The following is a 22583-nucleotide window of genomic DNA, read 5'->3' on the forward strand; positions in this document are numbered from 1 at the left end:
GTGTTGGCTCTGTGTGTCTTCTTAACTCTACAGATGAATTATATGAGAATATCAATTTTGATGCAAAACAAATGTCAGAAACAGCTGATACTGGTATGAACATCCAGACAGGGGATAAATCAAAGGAAGAAATCAAGTTGGAAAGGACTTCTGTTTCCAGGGAAACCTGGATTAGCTTTGAAGACTTCTGTGTTTGTTTCCAGTAAGGAATACAGGTTTTGTGGTTTATTCCATAAAATATACAGTATAACGATGGTAAAATGCAAAATGTGACTATATAAAAAGTGTATCTTCTCAACAGGTCTTTGTATAAATGTCCTGCCTTTCAGAGTGGTCCCAAGGCTCCCCTTCAGGTCAGAATTCCTGCCCCTGTTGACAGTGAGTCTGTAGGTGCAGCTCCATGCTGTGTTTTGGGTATGTCCTCCAGAGTACAGCAGAGAACACAACCACCAGCTTTGCAAAACACATGTCAGACTGTAATGTGGGTGGAAGTTGGTAGGTCATGGAGTGTGCAGCCATTAGGGTGCTCACATGCCCAACCTGTCAGCCACTGGGCAGACACAGTCTGCAACTGAACAACACAATTCTAAGTCAAAAAAAGTTGTGGAAGTCTTCTGTTGCCATCAGCATAGCTCAGCTTGGTCAGCTAGGTGCTTTCTTTCACTCCCTTTTCAATATAATTCCAAGGCGTTTATACCTCTGCAAACATAAAAAAGCTAGCGTGATTGTAGCGTGATATCTTTAGTTTCTGTCTTTCAGATTTAAGAAGCCTCGTACAATATAGATCCTTTAGAGAATCTGATATTGGTGAGGGGAGTAATTTTATCAGAGATAATTCACCCAGATTTTCTTCATTTGAATTTGTAACTGAGATTTCTTTGTGAAGCTTTTATTTTCATAAATGAGTGTTTTCTTGAGCAGATATTAAATTCTCCTCCCTCTCTGAGGGATATTGTATAACTTTTACAGCAGCAGCACTACATGAATTTTAGGAATAAAAAATCAGTTTAGACCTTGTTAAGGTTTGCCTAACTACTTTTGGGGAGCCCTGGGTCCAGGAAGATAGGGTCTTCAGAAAAAAGCATTACAAGCAAAGTAATTTCCTTTCCTTTCAAAGTCTTGCTCACAGTGTCATACAGAGAGAATGTAAAATATGAACTTTTTAACTTGTTAGCCAAATGTACAGTTGACCTTTTGTAGACCACTGTAATATTAAGGTATAGAGCATTTGTCAGTTTCTTATTCCTGTCCCTAAATGGGTGAGAGTTTGCTAATTTTTGCAGTGAACTAATAAAGTAGCTGTTAACAAAGCATCTTGATTGACCTTAGAAGAATTTATCACTCAGAAGAAATTAGGCACCTAAGATTTTCATTTTACCAGTCAGTTCTGTTGAAAGCACTTCCTTGTCTGACATGCCTACATCTCAGATACAGTGAAAAGAAGGTGAATGTTCAGAGTTCATACCAACTTTGAGAAATGAGGAAAATTTTAGTCATTGTAGGAATTGAAATGTCAGCAATGGATCAGGATCCCTGATAAGTTTCTGAGTAACCAAAACATTTATTTTACATAAAACATTGGACTTCACATCTAATTCCATCCTTAATTAAAGCCAAAGTCATTTATGTTCCCTTTGGTTAAATCAAGGTCAGAAAAAAATGTCAGGAACTAAGTAGCTTTCTGAAGGTGTGCAAATGACCACAGAATTGAAAAAGCACATTAATAAACTATAAAAAATAGTTCTTCCTTACAGTGATACTTTATAGATAACTTTATTACAGTAATTTTCAGGTAGGCATGGAAATTTTAGAGTAATATTAGCTTATTACCATTTATAGATTCAAACTGGACAAATTAGTGGCCTGACCTCCAATGGAAAACTGTAAAAGTGCAGCAACGATAGAAATTAATGTCAGCTGCTTTCTCTGGAGATGAATTGTATTAGTTTTATGAAACTAAAAATGTTGAACCATTCTTGATAAATAGCTGGGAGATTTATTCATGAAAGTAAAATTAGTATCTTATGCTATGAAATAGATATTTACCTGATATATACAATTTATACTAAGATTATTTTCCTACATATATTTTTATTTTATTTTCTCCCTAGGAACCTGTATGTTTTCCACAATCCACATACATACGCTTATAACTATCAGAAGACAGATTTTAAGGTATATGACCATGTTGAGTTTTTATGTCCTCCTTTTTATATTTGTCAAAGTCTTACATAATTAGATAATACCTATATCCTAAATAATATCAGTAGATCACATAGAACTGCTATTACTGAAAAAATAATAATGCATTAAGATTACTTTAGTCAATGCAAAGATAATGTTTGCTAGCAAGTATCCAGAAGTGTTTCACAGTGTTTTAAGACAAGAAGAAAATATTGTAGAATGCTATTGCACAATAATAAAAACAAGTGTATGTAAACCATGAAAGTTGGTAGTGAGAGTATATATATTACAGTGAATCAGATCTCCATCCTGTCCATATCTTGATTTAAATCTACCTTATAACAATTTAGAGACTAAATTAAATTTAATGATGATTGAGCTGCAGAATCTGCCCTTCAGTTCTTCATCTTCACCTGTCACCTAAAACCCAAATCAGGAGTCTGTATAGTGCAGTCCTCCAGTTTCTCTTTACATGCTAAGTCCTGTAGCAATTTATGAGATTCTCTTGCAGGGATTAAAAATACCCCTTAGTTACACTGAAATTACACTATTTCTTTAAACCTGGCATTAGTTCATATTATCAGAAGGTTATTCAACATGCTTGAATATCCCATTCCAGCTCTAGTTTTACACTGTAGCTGAAGTGTAATTTTAGAGTACTGAAATGTAAACTCCAGGTGTGGACTTCATGTAAAATATTGTACTGAGAAGGTTAACTACATGGATTATGCTTCATAATTGTAGTATACCTGCAATTTCACACCTCTCTCTATTTGTAATCACATCACAAGAAGTTTTCCCAATCACTGCACCATATACTTTCACAAGCCATAATTGGCATCAAGACTGTGTAAGCCTGTGTGCTGTTGTGCCAAAAAACTAACCCCTTGCTGTAAAAATATTCTGTTTTTTTTAAATTGATACAGATGAGGTGTTTACACTATTAGGTAAATTCTGTATCAGACTCATAAAAGACACTTCTATATTGTGCTATGAAGATAATAGTAGTGGTATTCCAGGATCAGATACAAAAAATGTATTGATATAACTCTGGAGAATGTAGGAAGACATGTATTAAAACAGTTCTGAAGCAAAGAAGTTCATTCACCTTTAGATTTTGAAGAATTTCTAGGAACAGTAGAATCATTCTATAGTTTCTAATATTGGCATAGGAATCATGTATTAAAGTTGAGAATGAAAAATGCTGCCTCCATATATTTTCATAGAAAAAAAACATGAAGCAGAATCAATTATGTTACAAATTACAAGAGTGCTTATTTCTTTCAAACTTACTGTAATTGATTAGAATCAGAAAGTTGCAGCACAAAACAAAATTTTTGGTCTTCCATTGGATCTTTGGCAAGTAGAACTACTAAATTAAGGTGGATATGAAGAATATCATATAAAAGTAGATATATTCTTATTCAAGAAACTTTTCTGTTTCCTTTTATCTTTGAACATTATGGTTTATACATGCAGCATGAGGCTCTGGGATTAAATGACATTCTGAAACTTGGCAAAAGTAGTGACAGTTAATTACTTACTTCCCATACCATATCTAGGGTCACAGTATCTGAAGTCTTAGTCATGCTATGTATAAGACCAGGTGGAGAGCATTCAATGAAAATGAAAGATGAACAAATGTCTGTTTTTCTATGCAGTCTACTGATGACCGAGTCTTCTATTATTTACTTGTGGACAGTCTGATGCCTGTTGAGATCCTGGTTAGCTTTTCTGCATTAGTTCGCTGGGATGATAGGGGAGGTAAGGCCAATACAGAAAAGTGCATGTTAGTGTTGTGTTTTCCCATTCTTGAATATGTCTGTGCTGTTGTGTTTGTCTGTGGTGTATCTTAGCCAGTTTGAGAGTTTAGCATTAAATCGTCAAACTGATATTAGGAAATACACTAATATTCAAGCAATACTTTCTTGTTATTTCATATTGATATATTTTCATATTTGAATATTTTCTTGAAAGGATCCCTTCATTTACTGCTTCTTATGGTTTCCTGCATGCAAGCTTTTCATCAATATATTTCTGGTATGGATTTCCTTGGGTTTCTTAGGGTTTCTTTTTCTACAAATTCCATTCTTACAAGGTACTTTATGTCTTAGCTGATCAAAATGCAGTAAAATCGGCAATATGACCAAAGTTTATTTTTTAAGTGATTTTTAAACTGTTGCACAGTAAGGTTTCAAGTATATTTACAGCTGGCTTATTTCAAGATCCAACAACTTGTATCATTTAAATAAAAATCACTTGTATTTTATGAAAATCATAGAATGGCATTCAGAAAAGCTAATGCATGTTATGAGAGTCAGCTTAAGTTAATCAGACATTTAAACATTGGGTATGGACATAATTTTAGTGCATTTAGAGTAGAGTAGATAGAACCAAAAGCTTAAAAAAATCCAAACTGACCATCCCATTAAAATAATTAAACTGTAATATAAATATAAGCTTTGTGTGGCTGATTGCTTCCTTTGCATGTGGACAGAATGGATTTTTACGGAGTTTTAGAGCAACTTTAAGTGACTTGGAAGATGTCTGATTTACACATCCTCCTAACACATTCTTTTAACCATTGCTTTCTAGTAAATAGTACAAATAAGCCATATTCTTTACCGCCTATGCATTTCAAATGACTGACTCTTTTCTCTGAGTTGTCAAAGCCTAAATGAATACTTGAATGACTGTGAAGTAGCTACAGATTCTCCATAAGTATATTTGTCTTAATTTTACTGTTATTCCCCCCCACAATTGTGTGAGGTTTGGCTTTTTTTTTTCTTTCTTAATCTAGGTACTAAACAAGAATGTTCTAGTATTTCGAAGGGTGTGCTGATGGTTGAACATTTCTCTTGGAAACGTGTGACTCCTGGAGAACTTGTGTTAAAGATGCATACAACGGCAACCAAAGCTACTCTATTGAATCTTCCTGTTGGGTATGTATGAGGCTGCATTTCACAATTTAGTCTTAAGGCTTGAGATGATCTTGGTTACTTTACACAGTAACCAAGAGTTTATTTTCTGAAACATGAATTTTTGGAATATCAGACTGGTTGATAGCTAGGATTTGGTAAGACTGCAAAATTACTATGAATTTAAAATAATTATCAAAACCTTTATAAATATTTTTAATTCTTTACGCTTATTTAAGATCATCTAGCAAGAAAATATCACACTGACTTGCTAAAAAATAAATTAGAATATAAATTCCTACTTAGAAGTGTTAAGAATGATTTTGAGATGTTCTCTGGAATACCGACAAAAAATAAAGTATTAGGAATTTTGGTGGAATTGTAAAAGCATGATGATAAATTAGGAGGTTTCATAGCTTTTCTTGAAACAGGATTTATGAGACATGGCAGGAAAAATTCTGAGGTTATTCATAAAGGCTTGCATGTCTTCACATAGTGCTTAATATAATTTATTTCTCTTTGCATCTAACTCTAGATATTCAGTGTAGAGCACTGACTGTTTAAATAAGAAATGAATAAAAGGCAAGAGCCCTTGATATTTGATAGTTTCTGAAGTTTCTTCCAGTGGAACAAGGAAGATGACATCTTCGTCTCTTGCCATAAGCATGAAGTTGCTGACTAATGCATTGAGGCGCCTACTTTTCCAAAAATAGAAAATCACCAGTTAAACTCTTTGAGTTTAATCTCAAAGAGATGAAACAAAATGTATTTTTTAAAAAACAAGTAAGGTTTTAAATAAATAGGCACAGAAGGAAAATAGCACAATACTAGCACATTGACATTTAATCAAATATCTTTAATAGTGCTCTCTATTTGTTTTGATTCAGACTAAAAATAGAAAAGTTATTATTGTGTTTATAGGTTAGTTCTGCCACCACATGTATTTCCTTGGTGTAGTTTCCAAAAGTTGCATATCTCTTTCCTGTAGGAAAGCCAAAACCGTGTATCTTTTTGCCCCTGCAAATTTCAGAGCTACCAGAGATACAGGCAGCTCAAATTGATAAGCTTCTCACCTTTGATTCTCCCCACTCCAGGCAGACCCAGCAGGCTTACAGGAAGATTTCATTTACAGCAGATGTGGGAGACAAATAGGCTTATTGACCACTTCCTCATTTCATTCTGAATGAGAAATGACTTGCTAAGCCATGAAGGCACTTTCTTCCCTCTGCCTGTGGGTGGCCAGGGCGCATTTCAAATTTCACTCGCAAGAAGATGCAGTTAAAAAAGTGCAAGTGTGTGTGGGGGGGTAACTCTCCTTTCTTACTTCACTGCTGGATCTCTGGTTAACACTTTGAAGCTGTGTCCTAGGTGAACTTCTCCAGCTAAATGCCATTCTGACAATGATGTAAGACCATGAAGCTTCGCCATTTGGTATCAGCAAGCTCCTCAAGTATTTCAGTGGGACTGCAGGACATTGTTGACTGGAGAGAAGAGCATGAATTCCCTGCGTTGTATAACTATAGTTAGGAGTGGCTTTTTTTATGATTGGATTCCGTTCTAAGATACAATCAAGCAAACAAGAACAAGCTGAGTGTATCCCAATAAGACATACTGAATTGTTGCTGGCCACCCTAGGAGGTTACGGTTGAGTGGTTTGGCCCACAGGTGCTCCATAAAATAGTCACTCTCTAGTGTTCATCTAGCCTGACACAGTTATGCATTTATTTTTCCTGTTTTGTCAATGCAAATATGGAAATTATGGTCTAAGTAATGCATGACCAGACTTCTCTAAGCTTTCTAGAGCAGATACATTTTTAAGTGTAGCTAACTATAATCCTGACTAAAAAACTTAGGTTTTGTATCCATCTGAAATAGTAAAATCACCTATTTTGCTAAAGAAAATCAAAATAAAGCCTGAACGAATAAAAATAAAATAGTGACTTCTCTGATTTCCCCTAATGCCTATGTTTGGAGGTACTTGAGAAGTAAGGAGTTAGAAATGCAGGATTTGAAGAGCCAAGACGTCTAGTAAAGGATTCAATTTTTACAAATGTATGAAAGGAAAAGCCTAAGAATTTCTGTGATTTAAAAAACAAAACAAAATGTGCTTTTTGGATTATTTTTTTTCTTGAATGTAGGCGACATGTATTGCTCTTCACAGTAAGTTCTCCCATAGGGCACCATATTCATCTGTGTAGCATGGTGCCATGTGTCTTTGGAGAAGAGGATTCTGTGATGCCAAGTCTTGAAAAGGTAACCAGAACTAGTCAAGCATTGTGATAATGTGACACTGTTATCTAAAACTAAACTATTATTTAGTTTTAAAATGAAGTACTATTGAATTTTCATTTAGAGTTATTATATTTAATGGTATAATACTAATTTCAGTATGAAATGGATGAGTGCATAAAAGAAATCTGTTTTACAGTGCAGCAGGCACTGATATGGATATTGCAACAATTGTATAAATATGTAAGTAAGCATTGGGTAGTATTGTGGTTTACATAAAGCAGCAGCATAAAATGGAATGTTAAAAATACTCTTCTTGGAAGACATATGTAAGAGGTAGCGTATAAGCTCTCTTTTTGAGGCATGTGATAAAATACATGTACAGATATTAATTAATATTCAAAAATACCTGCCTAGTAAAATAAACTGTCACATCGGTAACGTTTGTTTTGTCCCATGAAATCTCATATTATTCACTGGGTCCCAGAGCAGCTTTTATACCTAAAATGAACAACTGATTCAAACAACTTTTCAGAGCAAGAGGCCCAGGGGAGTAATTACTACATCTTTTGGCCTTTGTTGCCTACAATCCAGAGAGATATCACTGTCATCCATATTTTCAAGATTTCTTTGGCAAGCAGTAGGCCCAAATATTTGACATGGGCACTGATGGGAGGGAGTATAGCTTCTAGAGCACAGTTGTGCAAAAATATTTTGAAAGGTGAGTGCAACAGCAAATTTACATAGCAATGTAGATTCAGGGTCCTAATAATAGGACATTAAAGCAGCTTGTGCAAATTTATTACATTTATTATAGCAAAGAAGTTTAAATATAAGAAGTTGGGCCATTAAGAATGTCTTGTGGCTGTAAAAATGTCTTGTGGCCTTGTCTTCAGGTTGTGGATGAAAAGCTATTCCTCATCAAGAAAATAAAGCAGAATTTGATTCCTGGGGTCTTCTCTGCACTTTTTGAAGGCAGAAATTTCTCTGCATAGCAGAAATTTCTCTGCATAGTGTCATCTGCAGGGAAGTGTCCACATTCTTGCACAGAAATCCTGATGAAGATTAATGATTCTTTAGGTAGCATGTTTTCGGATGTTGTTTTCAGCAGGAAACAAATACTCATCTGTCCTTTTATAATAGATGCTGAGCATTTCAGCTAACAAGAGCCTTATCACTGCAGTAGAAAGTCTCTATATACATCTTAATTTGATTAAATGTCCTCATACTAATGATACAGGAAAAATAAAATCCTTAACAGAGATATGTTTTGGTGCCTGTTATAGTGTTATAACATTTTTATTTCAGTAGCTAAAATTAGTGAAAATTGTATATGCTTTAGCATACCAGATACCTAATTGATTTTACAGTTCCTAAAATGAGTAACAATTGCTTGACTTAAGAAAAGTTTTGTACTTCATCACAGAAAAAATCTTGTATGGTGTCACAGCCTAGAAAGAAAACAAAAGAAAATCTTAAAGCAATCTTTCTAACAATGGTTGTTTTTATTCTCTCTCTCCAGGAGAGCTACCGGTTTATAGAACAGGCTACAGCTATCCTGAAAGCGGTTGGAAATGTGGTAAATAATTTCAGCAGTAAGCCTGAACTTTCTAAAGCCTTGAAGGAGTTGGAACTAGCTCACTGTCCTCCTGGCCTGCATGGTACTGGAATGGTTGAAGAACACTTCAAGGTGAATAAACAATTTTAAGAACGTATCTAAAGGCTACAGAAGCTGGATAACAGCTTAACATTGTCTTTATCCTCTTCAAAACAATGACTATGGTTTTAAAAAGGACCTCGTGAGTGCTCCAAATGTGGCATTCATTATTAAGTGTAAGCCCAAATGACATAACTTGCAACTGTGTACAATAATTACCTTCTTTTAATATGAACAAATTCTAATATGCACGGAGTAGCACATTCTAAATTTGAGTCTCTAAGTTTGTCAGTTTAGCTTATCATACTTTGGGGCAGAAAGCATCAGCTTTTTTTATTTTATGACTTAATTCTGGGTTTAAAAGACACTACCTGAAATGCAGAAAAGCCAGAATGGTTCATTTCTGTGCCTAATGTTGATGGCACAGGCAAACATTATTACAGCTTATATTACTGAAGACAGTAATGAGGGTTTTTTCCTCACAGTATTTTTGAGTTGTTTTTCTTTAGTTTTTGAAACTGCAACATTCTTATTCAAATTTTCTGCTTTGTGTTTGATAAGTTAAAGGGTCTTTAGATACATGATGAAAATCTTACACTTTTCTGTAGGTCTCTATACTGTAGCTTTGCAATATTATAAAAAGATTGCAACAAAAAAGTTATATAAAAGGTCTGCAAATTTTTATGTATATGCAAATGTTGATAATACTGCTAGAACTTGATTTTTCTACAGTCAGTACTTTATATATTCCAGATTCAATTACTTTCATCAGAGTACTAAAAAGCTCATGCAGTTTAGTCTGTGCATTTTAGAAGACTGAATAAAAGCAAGGGATTAATATTTTTATAATTGCTGATATTAAAAAAGAACACCTAAGCCAGTACTTTCATACATGGGCTTCACACCAGGCTCAAATTCAGCAAAACAACAGAATTGAGAAGAATGATTCCAGGTGCACCACTCATGAAAGAGGTAATTCTCATGCCAAGTCCAACAGAAAAAATCAGTTTGACCTCTCTGGAATGGAAAATACAAATTCTAAATGTACATGCTCATATGAAGTATGTGTAAAACTTAGGGACCTTAAAAAAAATTCAGTAGGCATGAACACGGTTATCTCTGTCTCTCCCTGTCTAAGAAGACCAATGAATAGTTGTAAAGGAATAAAAAAACAGAAATGAGATAAATGAGAGGCACTGAGCCGACAGTGATTCAGGAATGAAAATATGGAAATTATCTATCTTTAATACAAACAGTGAAAAATTATTCTGAACGTAATGTTGTAAAGTAGATTCTTTCTTCACCAGTCTTAAATCTTTCAAACTAAATGAAGTGTTTATTAATATTCAAGTAAATATCTGTGTTGGGTTTGTGTGGCAGGGTTTTGCTAGTGGGGCTACAGCAGTGGCCCCCTGTCAGAAACTTCTTGAAGCTCCCCTGGCTCCAAGTCAGACCCACCTCTGGTCGAGGCCGAGTCAATTAGCGATGGTGGCTGCGTCTCTGTGATAACGTATTTAAGAAGGGAATCTGGGAGGAGCAGTGGGAGTTGTAAGCCTTTTGTTTTATTTTCTCCTCCCCATTTCTGAGTGGAAAGGAGTGAGCAGGCGGCTGTGCTTTCATGCCCCACATTGGGCACGACAGAGGACTGTAGTGGTTTAAGCCCAGAGGGCAACTGAGCATCACACAGCTTCTAGGCTTGGAGATTGAGACAAGGTCAGGGAGGGATGACTCACCCATTATGGTTTTGGGCAAAAGACAGATTCCATTGGGGAAGAAAAAGAATGTCAATGTAATTTGAACACCACCACTACCTCTTAATTTACCAATCGGGGCAGGACAGTGAGAAATACAACCACATCTTAAAAACACCTTCTCCCCATCTCTCCCTTCTTTCCAGGCTCAGCTTTGCTCCCGATTTCTCTACCTCCTCCCTCTGAGCAGCGCAGGGGGATGGGGAATGGGGATTGTGGTCAGTTCATCACCCGTTGTTTCTGCTGTTCCTTCCTCCTCAGGGGGAGGACTCCTCACACTCTTCCCCTCCTCCAGCGTGGGGTCCCTCTCATGGGAGACAGACCTCCACAAACTTTCTCTGACATGAGTCCTTCCCACAGGCTGCAGCTCTTCATGAACTGCTCCACCGTGGGTCCCTTCCATGTGTCACAGTCCTCCAAGCGACAAACTGCTCCAGCGCGGGCTTCCCTCAGAGTCCTGGCCTTCTTTGGGTGCAGCCACCTGCTTGGGCGTGGGGTCCTCCACGGTCTGCAGGTCAGCATCTGCTCCACTGTGGACCTCCATGGGCTGCAGAGGGACAGCCTGCTCTCTCCCCATGGGCTGCAGGGGAGTCTGTGCTCTGGCGTACCTCCCTGCCTCCTCCTTCTTTCTTCCAGCTGACCTTGGTGTTTGCACAGGTATCTCCCTCACAACTCCCCCTCATCCTCTCAGGTTCCCCTTCTTAAATACATTATCACAGAGGCACAGCCACCATTGCTAATTGGCTCAGCAAAGGCAAGTCTGACTTGGTGTCGGGGGAGCTTCGAAAAGCTTCTCACAGGAGCCACCTCTGTAGCCCCCTCCCCCACTACCAAGACCGCACCACACAAACCCAACACAATAACTTAGCGTAAAACATTTCCAGAAAGCAGAAAAATATGAAAATAAGGACAATGAAAGTGAAAAATTATATCTTTTCCAATAAGATGTTAATGTGTTCTTCAATTCAAATTATGAAACAAGCTCTGAAAAACACACTCTAAAATTTCCATCTGTTGGAAGAAAGAAAAAGAGACTGGATTTCTGCTCTTTAAAGAGTATCAATATGTCAAGAATAAAAATAGAGCCATCAGTTTAGTCATATAAGTAGGACACAAAATCTTCCCCTCTTGCCCGTCAATATATTCCTACTTTTCCTTGTGGTGCCACCTCCTAATTCAGTAAGCATGCCCATTTGATTGTTGGTCTCTGTTCCAAAACTTCTAATTAGAATGCCAGTTTTCATGATGATGATTATAATGTGTTCTGCTGTCCTCTGGTATGAGACCATCAACTCACTTCACATAAACTACTAAGATATTTTGGGGTGATAAAAACTTATGCTGTAGAATCAGTCCTATATTTAATAAGCCAGGCATGAAACAGGTTTTCTCTTGATTGTTGGCTTGAGGCATTGTAATCCTACAGTTGGGACTAATTTTCAGATACTGTATTTGTTAGAGGAAGTTAAAAACTTCATTTTTACATGAAAAAATAAAAGAGCTAAACAGTTTTTGAAACAATAGTGAGAAACAATATAAATCGCTTTAAAAAATTAATCATTCTTTGAATGCTTTTCCTCTTTTTGCTTTTAGGTTTTCAATAGTGCATTGTGGTATTTGATCAAATGTGTATTAGGCAAGAAGGCTGCTTACAGCTATAAATTTGCCTTCACGTCCTTCACTTTGGATTTTAAAGACACTGAGGTTTCTGAGGATGACACTGTGTCTTCAGGTACTGTATTGGTATTGCTAATCACTTCAAATATATCTGCCCATTCCTATTCTCAAGGAAGCCAACTCTTCACTAATCTTCTGTTTTCTTCCCTAAGTAGGCATGGTTCATTTCTTATGAGATGCCTAAGCCTTCTACTGTTGACAGTCTGTGTGAGACTCATGTCAGAATAGAAATTATCCTTTGTTCCAGAAAGTCTGTTCATGTTTTGTTAATTTATAAAATTTATAAAATTGCCCTTTGTCTTCCTTGACTTTCATTTGTCAATTTTGACAAACATTAGCAAGCATCTACAGATGCCTTTTTTACCTGAGGTACTGCAGATCAAGGCTCTTGTTCAAATTACAAGCTGAAAAGGCCTTAAATGCATATATTGTTCATGAAATAAGAGCAAAGAAAGACTGAAGTTAGTACCTTCATTGAAAGTTCAGCTATTTCTTGGTGATGGATTGAGGGGTTTTTGTTTGGGGAGGGGGGGGTGGTGGGTGGTATTTTGGCTTTTGATTGATTGCTTGCTTGCTTGGTTTTTAAGTCCATTACTTGGCAAATTACTGTGTTGGCTGGCTAGTTAGCTGGCTAGTCACACACATGCAATGGGGAACCAACTACAGCACCATCCACCTCTTCTCCATCCTGTGTTTAGGGTCTGCTGTATACCTGAAGGTACTGTAGGAGGAGCCGTTGGAAGGCAAACAGATTTATTTACAAGCAGGGATTAATTCTCGTCCCACAGATTCTTTGTCTCATTTTGTATCCAGGCTGGAGGCATCATTAGAGTTTAGTTTACCTGGCAACCAAATATATGGCTTTTTTCCATTTTAAGATACTTATTTTGCAGTCTATGTATCTTTTAAATCTATTAATATTAATATTTAATTTATTAATATAAGCTTTATGTATATGGTTTCATATTATGACAGAAAAAGAATTTATCTAAAAAATAGGCTGGAAGATACATCATCACCATTTGAAGGCCATTCAGAGTGACTTAGCTTTTCCTTCTGCTATTATGAACTTTCAGTATAAAGTCTTCTCCCTGGTCAATCAAAATTATATTAACTAGCTTTCACTAGTGAGTTTATTTTGGAAAATCGATATAAAAAACTTCATTAAAATTTACGCAAATATCTTTACTAACCAAATGATGTAATACTCTTGTTTTTTAAGAAAGCACTTATACTTCTATCTCACTCTTTAATGGGGACTTTCCTCCAAACCTCCTCTCTTCTGAAGGTTATTCTTCTATGAGACATTAAAGATAAAGGATCAGCCAGAATGACTGAATGACTCATTGTATTTTTCACATTGTATTATATCCTATGTCAAGAGTGTAAGCTGTAAGGGTCATCTTATTGACATTTGTCACACCACTTGAAGTCCACAACACCTGTCAGATTTTTCAAGATGACTGCTACTGATTTCTGTATTCAAAAAAAAAAAACTTAAATCCTTGTCAGCAATAGAAGAGAAGACATTTTTAATTAGATTTGAATAATTAGCACAGTTGACAGGTTGTAGCAACAACCTCATATACTGAATTATGAGATCCACTGTGACAGAATATTTTTTAGGATTTGGGGAGGTGAATCAAAAAAGTGGAATAAATATATGGAGAAGGAAAGTTCTGTTTCAGTTTGATTTTCTCCAGTGTCCAATATATCTTTTTAATTTAGTTGATTTTCCAAACTTAAATTACAGAAGATTTCTATAGGACTGGAAAGTGAATTGTTTCCATTTGGATTTATTGATGTTGGATATACATTCTGCCCTGCTTAATAAAGGTTTCACTGGAATAAATTCATGCTTTTGTTCAGGTTTCATCCCAGAACTCTAAAGAAATGGAGACACCTGCATTCAAAAAAGCATAAATCAAGTGAAATGTCAAAAAAAAAAAGGTAGACAGCAAGAAAAAACAGGTGAGAAATGCATTGTAGGAAGGCCTAGAAGGACTGACATCACTTGATTTAACTCCCCACATTAGCACTGCTACATCGTCAGGTTAATTGCTCAGATCTTAGCAAGATTTGAGTTATAACCCTTTGGAACCTAACAGTCATCAGTGTAAACTGCTGTAACAGATGAATGAAATCTTTTCGTTGTCTGTGTCTGAGAGTAGATCCGGTCAAATCTGACCTTTTTTTTGGAAATGCCACCTCCATTTTATATTAGCATGTTCATTTTGCACTGTGTGCTGAATTCATCTCAAGATTTACTGATGGCAGGGATATGATGATGTACTGCAGTTAGCAGTCGTGCCTGGTAAGATTTCTGAGAAGCCATCCTTAAACTGATCTAGTAACATTTACTTGTCTGCCAAATACCATCCATCACCATGGAGCAATTAGCACAGGAGCCACAAGAAACAAGTAGAAGACCATGCCATGTGAACATATGACAAAAAGATGGAAGTTTCTGAAGCTGAGTGCTCCTCCATGGCATGGCTCTTCTATGGTCTTCTGGGAAGAAGAGTAGGTAAAGGGACCCTGCAGAACTTTGGGCAGTCATGAGATGCTGAATTTACAGAGGTATGTGATGCTTCCTGGGAAAGGAAGCATATCAGGATGATGTTACACAAGTTGAGGGGAGACAGTCTTGACAGCTCAGTACTGCTTGCCTGCTCTCTGTTGCAAATTTCCTCTGTCTACCTTGTCCTGGTTTCACTAGCCCACTAGTGAGCCAGCTCAGCTCATGAACTCACTGGAGGTCTGTGGCACTGATTTTCAAGAGTCTCAGACACTCGACAGCCATTTAGGCACAATTCAAAAGGTACATTTCTTTCTCATGGATGAATTCTAACTTCAAAGTTGGAAGTAGAGTGCCTTTTGTGTGCAGTTCTGTTAAAACCTTCTGGTCTGAAGTTTTACCTTATCTAGACGTCAAGCTGTTAGATACAAGCTTAGCTTATCTGTGTGAATCATATTTGAGAAGTCCTGTTCCTGCCCTGTTCTCTTCCAGAACAGGCTTCTCTTTCCTCTGGAAACATAGGTTAAGAGCAGTGATCGTAAGTTGTGCTGTGTCACTGGAGAGAGAATTCTGGATATTTTTGTTTCTTCTTGCACTTTGGATTTGAACTTGAGTTCCAGTAGGGGGGAGGGAAAGTTTGCCATTATATGGTTGAAAGGCATTATGTTACATTGCCTACAGTAGATGCATACACACTGTTATGAGAAAACTGCAGCTGATTTTATGATGAACAAAGTCTTGCTAAGATGCTTTGAGAACTTCACTTTTATTATTAGCAGGATGTCTTCTAATTAGCAAGTAAAGCATGTCAGAAATTTTTGATGAATCATTTTTAAATCTTAATGTAAAATTTGAAGCATCCGCTAGTTAATATTGGTTGATTTAAAGCATTTCACAGTAACATACTTCTCTGTTTATGACAAAATGCTAAGAACTGTTAGGTCAAAAAAACCTTGGAAGATAAGAATATTTAATTTGACTTCATTATTTTGACTTGTAAGTTACAAAGAAAAATATTGTGTTCTTACAATATTGTATTTTAAAAGTTAGAACAAAAAAGAAATCAAATATTTAGGAATATATAATTTCACAAAACACTCAGAATATCCAGTTTTCAGCCTGTTCTGGGGTAACTTTTGATAGTTTCTATGACTAGAATTAATTTCTGTGTGCGACATTGCATCCAAATTATTATATTTGTGTATTCATAAACAATTTAACATTTAAGTGACTGTATATCTGTATATTCTTTAGCTTCACAAATGAAATGCATTATTTCTAGTGACAGAAGTGTTGATTTCTAACTACAGAGTCCACTTGACATCCCCAGTCAATAAACTTTTCAGTTTGTTCATAGGGCAACACCAAGCCAATACTCTGTGTGTATTCCCCTATCAGCATTTCACATTTTGTTCTGAGGGAGTGGTGGGGATAATGAGGTCTTGATTCAGTGACAGGTGAGCTGGAATTTGAACTCATCAGCCTGATCTTATATAAAGGCCATGCAGATGGGAAACATCTATTGGGCTAGATCTGAACTGGTACAGGTGAATATTTCTGTAATCGATAGCAGCATATGAAAATGTAAGTGCTGGTATAAGTGATTATGGCACTATGATTTTCAGCTTTTGGAAAATACAAGCCCTTTCAGCTCCTTTGTCTTGAATAAACTCCTCTACAGTACAGGAGTAAGACTTGGCTGCAATTGCTGACCACAGCTATAAATACTTACTCTCCCTCCCTAGTTAAGGTAAGATTCCACAGCAGCTTAAACCAGTGTAACTGCAGACTGTTGCAATACTATCCCCACACCTTTCCGCAGCTCCAGCACTGACAAAGCTTGTGCTGGGTTAATTTAGCCTTCTAAATTGACAAACATAACCCAGTAATAAGAAAACATTAGAATCATGATATCTAAGTCAATTTTAGTCAATTCTGGAGCCTGCTTATAGGCAGTTCACAGTTCTCTGGATATTATGAATGTTGTTGCTGGCAATACAAATACTGAAATACAACATAAGCCATTGATTAACTGCAGATCATGTTCTGGTCTTTTTAGACCTTAAAGTGCAGCTTCACTGAATACTACCACTAAAGTCCTGTCCTTCCCCCTTCCCGTCTCAGAACATGTATTCCCACCATGAGCAGTTGCACAGATGCTAGGGAATCAGATCAGCTTGCTGATTTTGCAGGAAGCAAAGTCAGGGGTAAAAAAATTAAAATTGTTCATTCAGCAAGCTAATCTGACTCACCGTGCCACTATGTAATCTCTTTATACAGTATTTATTTTTCTGCACCTATTACAAGGTTCTCATGAGAACTAAGAGGAGAGCCTATTGACAGTGACATACAACCTGACACTACTAAAGTGCTTGCTTACCTGTCTGAAACCAAGTGCACATGGCACTGTCTTGCACCAGTTGGGTACTTTCTTGGGGAAGTTGTCCATTACTTGATTATTGATTAAGAAGCAACAAGAACAAGAGATGCTTAGATGAACCAGGAATAACATTAGATGTAGTTACAATTTTGTATATTACTGATTCAGGTTCAGTGTTAGGGTCTCCTTACTTACCAGGTCAGTCTGTGTAACTGTGTGATCATATAAAAAGTATACAAATTTTACTTACTTTACAATAGATTATTTTGCCTTATATGGGGAATGTTAGCTCTGCAGCAGAGACCATTCTTCTGAACTAAAACACCTACTGAAAATAGAAGTCTATTTTTTCCTTGAAAACCATGATTAGTGGGGTCAAAAGGCATAGCACAACATTTTGCCACCAGATTATTTAATTATAAAATAGACAAGCTTGTAGATGGGACAAATTAATTTTAACATATGAGTTACTTTGATGAACAAATGGGAGAAGATAGGAGCCGGACACTTCGCAGAGATGCAGAGGTATAGGACACGTCTTAGAACATCTTAAATTCCAGTTGGATATTAGGAAAACATTTTTCACCATGAGACTAGTCAAAAATTGGAAGATATTGCCCAGGGAGATGGTGGAGTCTCCATCCCTGGAGTTATAAAAAATGGACTGGGCATTTGCTCAAGACCATAAACAACCTGCTCTAAGCTGATCCTGATTTGGATGTGGAATTGGACCGGATGACCTTCAGTGGTCCTGTCCAGCCTGTCTTATTCTGTGATTATATGCTTCTGTTTTATAAAAGTGGTTGTGCCATTCACGTTGTTGAGTTCTAATCTGTTGTCTGTTGAAGTGGGCTTGTGTAACCTTTCAGAGTCACTAAATATTAAAGAAGCTTTCTGGCATTTGGAAATGAGATGACAATGAGGAATGATGGTTGGGAACACAGCCATTTTTAACAATATTCAGTAAAAGAGATTAGATTGAAATGTGTGATCTCCTGGCTGATGACGGCAATATCTTTACTTAAGCTAGGTTGTTCCATTTTTCAAGTGGATCTCTCACTTTTCTCCTCCTTTTTGTTTGTTGGTACTTCCTTTTGGAGCACTGTTTCCTTCCTCTCATGCTGTGTCACTGCCCTCATTATCTATCTGTGCAGTTCCAGACTGGCTCCCTGGCACTGCCTCCTTGTAGTGCTGCTCACACCCTCCCCCTAAACCCTGGTGCTGATGGCTCCCAGGATGCTAATTCTAGGCAAGGATGCTTAAAAAGAGCTCATTACTAACCTGTCAGAACCCACTAATTTCTGTTCCGCTTCAAAACTCCTTGGTAACAGAAAGTCAGTGTCAGATAAATGAACTCCTGCTTTATCATAGATCTTATCCTTATTCCATGGCTCCTTAGTGAAGGTTGAATACAATGTTTTGAATAACATTGGTGTTTAAATTAATACTTAATAAAATTATCAGATTAAGAGACAGAAGCACTTAATATCTTGTGAAGCTCTTTTAAGCTGTATTCAGAGTCAGACCTTAATGTATAAAATCCTCTTGGTTCATATCTGGAAGGATATTTTGGAATTATATTAGGAGACTTGATTTTAAAAAATGCACTGCAATAGCTGTCCATAAAGAGAAATAAGAATTCAGTAATTTGGTATCTGTAATTAGCATAGTAGTTGCACACTGACGTGTGATTAGACCGTATATTTTGTCTAATTTTATCATGGTAAGAGCAAAATTTTAACAGTGATACTTTTGTCATAAACGGAAGTTTTATGCAGTAACCACTCTGTTTCTGGAATATAGCACTCTCGTTGTTTTGTGTTTGGTTTTTTTGTGTTTGTTTTTTTTTTTTTAACTTCATTGCAAGCAGCTAGAGGACTTCCTGTTTTATTGATGTTACTCATTCTCCTGCCCTTCTTTCAGAGAGTTGTGAAAAGAATTCCCTTAGTAGTTGGCAGAACCGAACTCCCACTTCTGAAGAAGAAGCAGCAGCTCTTAAACTTCAAGCCATCTGGAGAGGGACCTATGTTAGGAAAGTTCTGAACAGCAGAAAACCAGGTGTGTCTTTTAAAAATGCCTTTTAAAAAAATGTTTCATTCTTCTTATTCAAATATTTACTGTAAAGATTTTGTTACTAATTACTATCTACTGAATTAACTGAAATGCAATAGAATATTACAGTTGAATCTCTGATATCTTATAAAACTAAGAATAGTGCTCAAACTAATCACTCAATTAGCACATATGATACTAAAAAGTAGAGGAAAGACACCTCCCCTAGATTTTTGTAGATATTAAACCAGAATTTCCATTAATGTAGATTTAGCTCAGAGCTGTGCTAAATTTATTTTTTTTTCTGGAAAGGTAAGTGAAGTTCATACAAGAACCTAAGCATCATACTGGATCATCATCAGAACACAGCATGAAAGGCTGATACTGTGCTCAAAAGATACTGTGCTCGTACTATAGAGGAATCTTACATAGCTGTTGAAGACTTGTGTTACATTTCTTATTCAGCAATTCTGTTCTCTCAGCTGGAATATTGTACCCAAGTGCAATGTCCACAGTCCAAGGAGGAAGATAGGTAACAAGTGAGAAAATCTGGGTGGAGTTGTAAGGATCAGGATTAAAGAAGAACCTTGTACTTGCAAGCTGTTAGTTTGTAATTTAAGAAAAGGAAGATTAAGAATTACTTCACTGTAATCTCTAAGTACTCATATAAGAAAAGGAATTTGATAGCAACAAGGTCTTTAGTCAGACATCCAAAGAGTTAACATGAAGGTCTTTAGTGTGAGATTCAAAGATTGTGAGTTGAATCCAGACACATTCAAACAAGAAAAAATGGCATTTATTTTTAAAAGGATAAGGTATTTATTGGAATAAACCAAGATTTCTGTTGTACTTTTAACTACTGAAAACTTTAAAATCAAACAGATACTCATAAAATTCAAAAAGAATGTCATTTATATATGATGAAATAGTAATTAATATGTGAACAGGACTGTTACACAGAAAGTCAGATCACAGTGATTCCTTCTAGCCTCACAGTATAGGAATGCCTGAGGATCGTGACAAAGAAAACTGCTGCATTGTGAAATATACATTCCTTCTTTAGTAAGTCATCCGCATTCTGCTGGAAGCTTCTTCTTGAATTACCATCATTGCTGGGGTTGCTTCCCCTATGTATTTATCTGCACCAGATGATCTTTTCAAGCTGTCGTTTGGACCTTCATCTCCTTATCAGTAAATCTGGTGCTGCTTCTCTCCCAAACTATCACATGGAGCCCCATCTTGCTTAAGCTTTCCTACTAAGTAGTCTAGTGCCCTTCTATTTTTATTTATGAAGTGCCATGTGAATTAGGAATTTCCATAAACTTTCACTAGTATTATTAATTCCTACAAATCCCAGAGCCCAGAAGCTGTTCTTTTGAAGTTTAGATTATAGATTTTTGTCATTTAAACACTACGTGAGTATCCCAACTCTCTTCTATTGTCTATAGTGTCTGTCTTAACATCTTCTGATTTATGAGTACTCTGTTACCTTTAATTCTGGTATTTTCTTTACAGTGCTTTACTGTGTTTTTTGTGTTTGGTTTTTTTTCCCAGTCATACTATTCTTCTCCTCCTTTCCCCCATTATCTATAATTTTTTCTTGTCATTACAGTAAAGTGTTATTACTCCCCCCCGTTCTTTTTTTTAGTTTTCCCCTTCCTTTTCAGTCACTAATTGCTTATGCAATAAAGAAGGATTTCACCTAACTTTAGTCTTGAAAAGTTAGACAGCAGGTCTAAACTAGTTGCCTAGTCTTCATCTGGATGCTGTGGATACTGTGGATTCTGTGTAGACACCTTGAGATGGTAACACATCCTGTCATCTGAAAGGTAACAAACATGGATGGGATGAATTACCCACTGGAGCTGCCTGATTCTTTTCTTTTTAGCTACACAGATTGCCTAGGCACATACCTAACCCTTCATAGTATCTGCTGGGAGCTAAACATCCTCTGAGGACTGACATCACCTCCTATCACTACAACATGTCACAGTGAAAAAACTGTAAATCAGAGAAAATAGTGATCACATCATTTTTGCAGTTGGAGGAGGGCTGAAAAGTACAAAGGTGATGATGAAGGGAATTTTCTCCGTCAAAGGAGAAATTAGTTTTCAGCTCAGTGAGACTTCTGTAAAATTCCAAATAAAAATGAATGATTCATAAGACAATTTACTTGTGCGAGTGGCATTTTTCACAAGTATTTGGCAGGTGTATATTTAGAACAATACAAAACTGAGATGTTATATACATTTTCTAACTTATTTAATTATTTCCAGGTACTAAAGAAAATGCTAATGTCAAAGAAACCTTACAAAAATTGTGGACTACAATTGAGTTAAATTTTGAACAGTATGCTGTAATGCTGTTAAGGTAATCATGTACTAAATTAAACTATTTTATTGTAGCCATAGAATTGCCAGAAATTGCTGGTTCACAAATTAAATATGGTATGAGCATTACTAGTTTTAAGATTACAAAGCTTTTTTTTAAAATTACAAAACTCTGTTGGAAGGGTTGAGGTGTTTTTAGTGAAGATATGCTGTGCTTTATTCTGTGCGCCCTACATGAGTAAAACTATAGCAAGTCTAATCTTTAGGTATGTGTGTTACAGATTTTTTTCCTACAGCTTAAGCAAGAATATGACCTTTCTCCTGTATTTCATTTTTTAATATCCTGTAGGGTGTTTCATAAGTATAAATCTGATACTGATTCCTTAATTAAACAGCTAACCAGTTGATTTAAAGAAGCATTTTGACTCATGCTATCTGTTAAGGAATCCTGGTTGACATTAGAAAGGGCATAACTGTACTGTTTAATTGTACCACAGTTTATATTATCAGAGGATTTGTTTGCAGCACTTGCTTGAGGGAAAGTAGATGTAGTTCTAGGTAGATAGTTCACCAGTAATTTCGTTACAGCTGTTGCAAAATAGCTACTCTAATATCAAGTGTTCCTTAAGTCATTTGCAATCATAACCCACTTTGGGGAATCACATACTTTCATGAAGTCATTCAAAAATCTCTCTGCAAGTGTTCACACAACTGATCTAGCAGTAGATCAGTTCTGCCAAGGTTGAGTAATGAGAACTGGCAATAATTACTGACTGTGGGTATAAATCCTCACTCCTTATAACCAGCAATTTGGAGAACACTCATATGGGGTATAATTTTATGTCACTTTTTAGTGTGTCTAGTCAGGATAACTATATCTTGCAAAA

The 22583-nt window shown here is 36.3% G+C and overlaps 1 protein-coding gene across 1 annotated transcript in view; it reads left to right on the forward strand.

Moving 5' to 3' along the window:
* The window catches only part of ADGB (androglobin), a 130584-nt gene that overhangs the window by 70455 nt on the left and 37546 nt on the right, over positions 1-22583 (forward strand). Inside the window, exons 15-23 of the mRNA XM_074820698.1 lie at positions 34-202; positions 2112-2175; positions 3846-3948; positions 4985-5126; positions 7241-7355; positions 8854-9021; positions 12333-12476; positions 19189-19372; positions 21643-21736. Coding sequence (XP_074676799.1) covers positions 34-202; positions 2112-2175; positions 3846-3948; positions 4985-5126; positions 7241-7355; positions 8854-9021; positions 12333-12476; positions 19189-19372; positions 21643-21736 — 1183 coding nt within the window. The remainder of the gene's footprint in view (positions 1-33; positions 203-2111; positions 2176-3845; positions 3949-4984; positions 5127-7240; positions 7356-8853; positions 9022-12332; positions 12477-19188; positions 19373-21642; positions 21737-22583) is intronic.

Source organism: Strix aluco, chromosome 3 (genome assembly GCF_031877795.1).
Source record: "Strix aluco isolate bStrAlu1 chromosome 3, bStrAlu1.hap1, whole genome shotgun sequence".
Taxonomy (NCBI): Eukaryota; Metazoa; Chordata; class Aves; order Strigiformes; family Strigidae; genus Strix; species Strix aluco.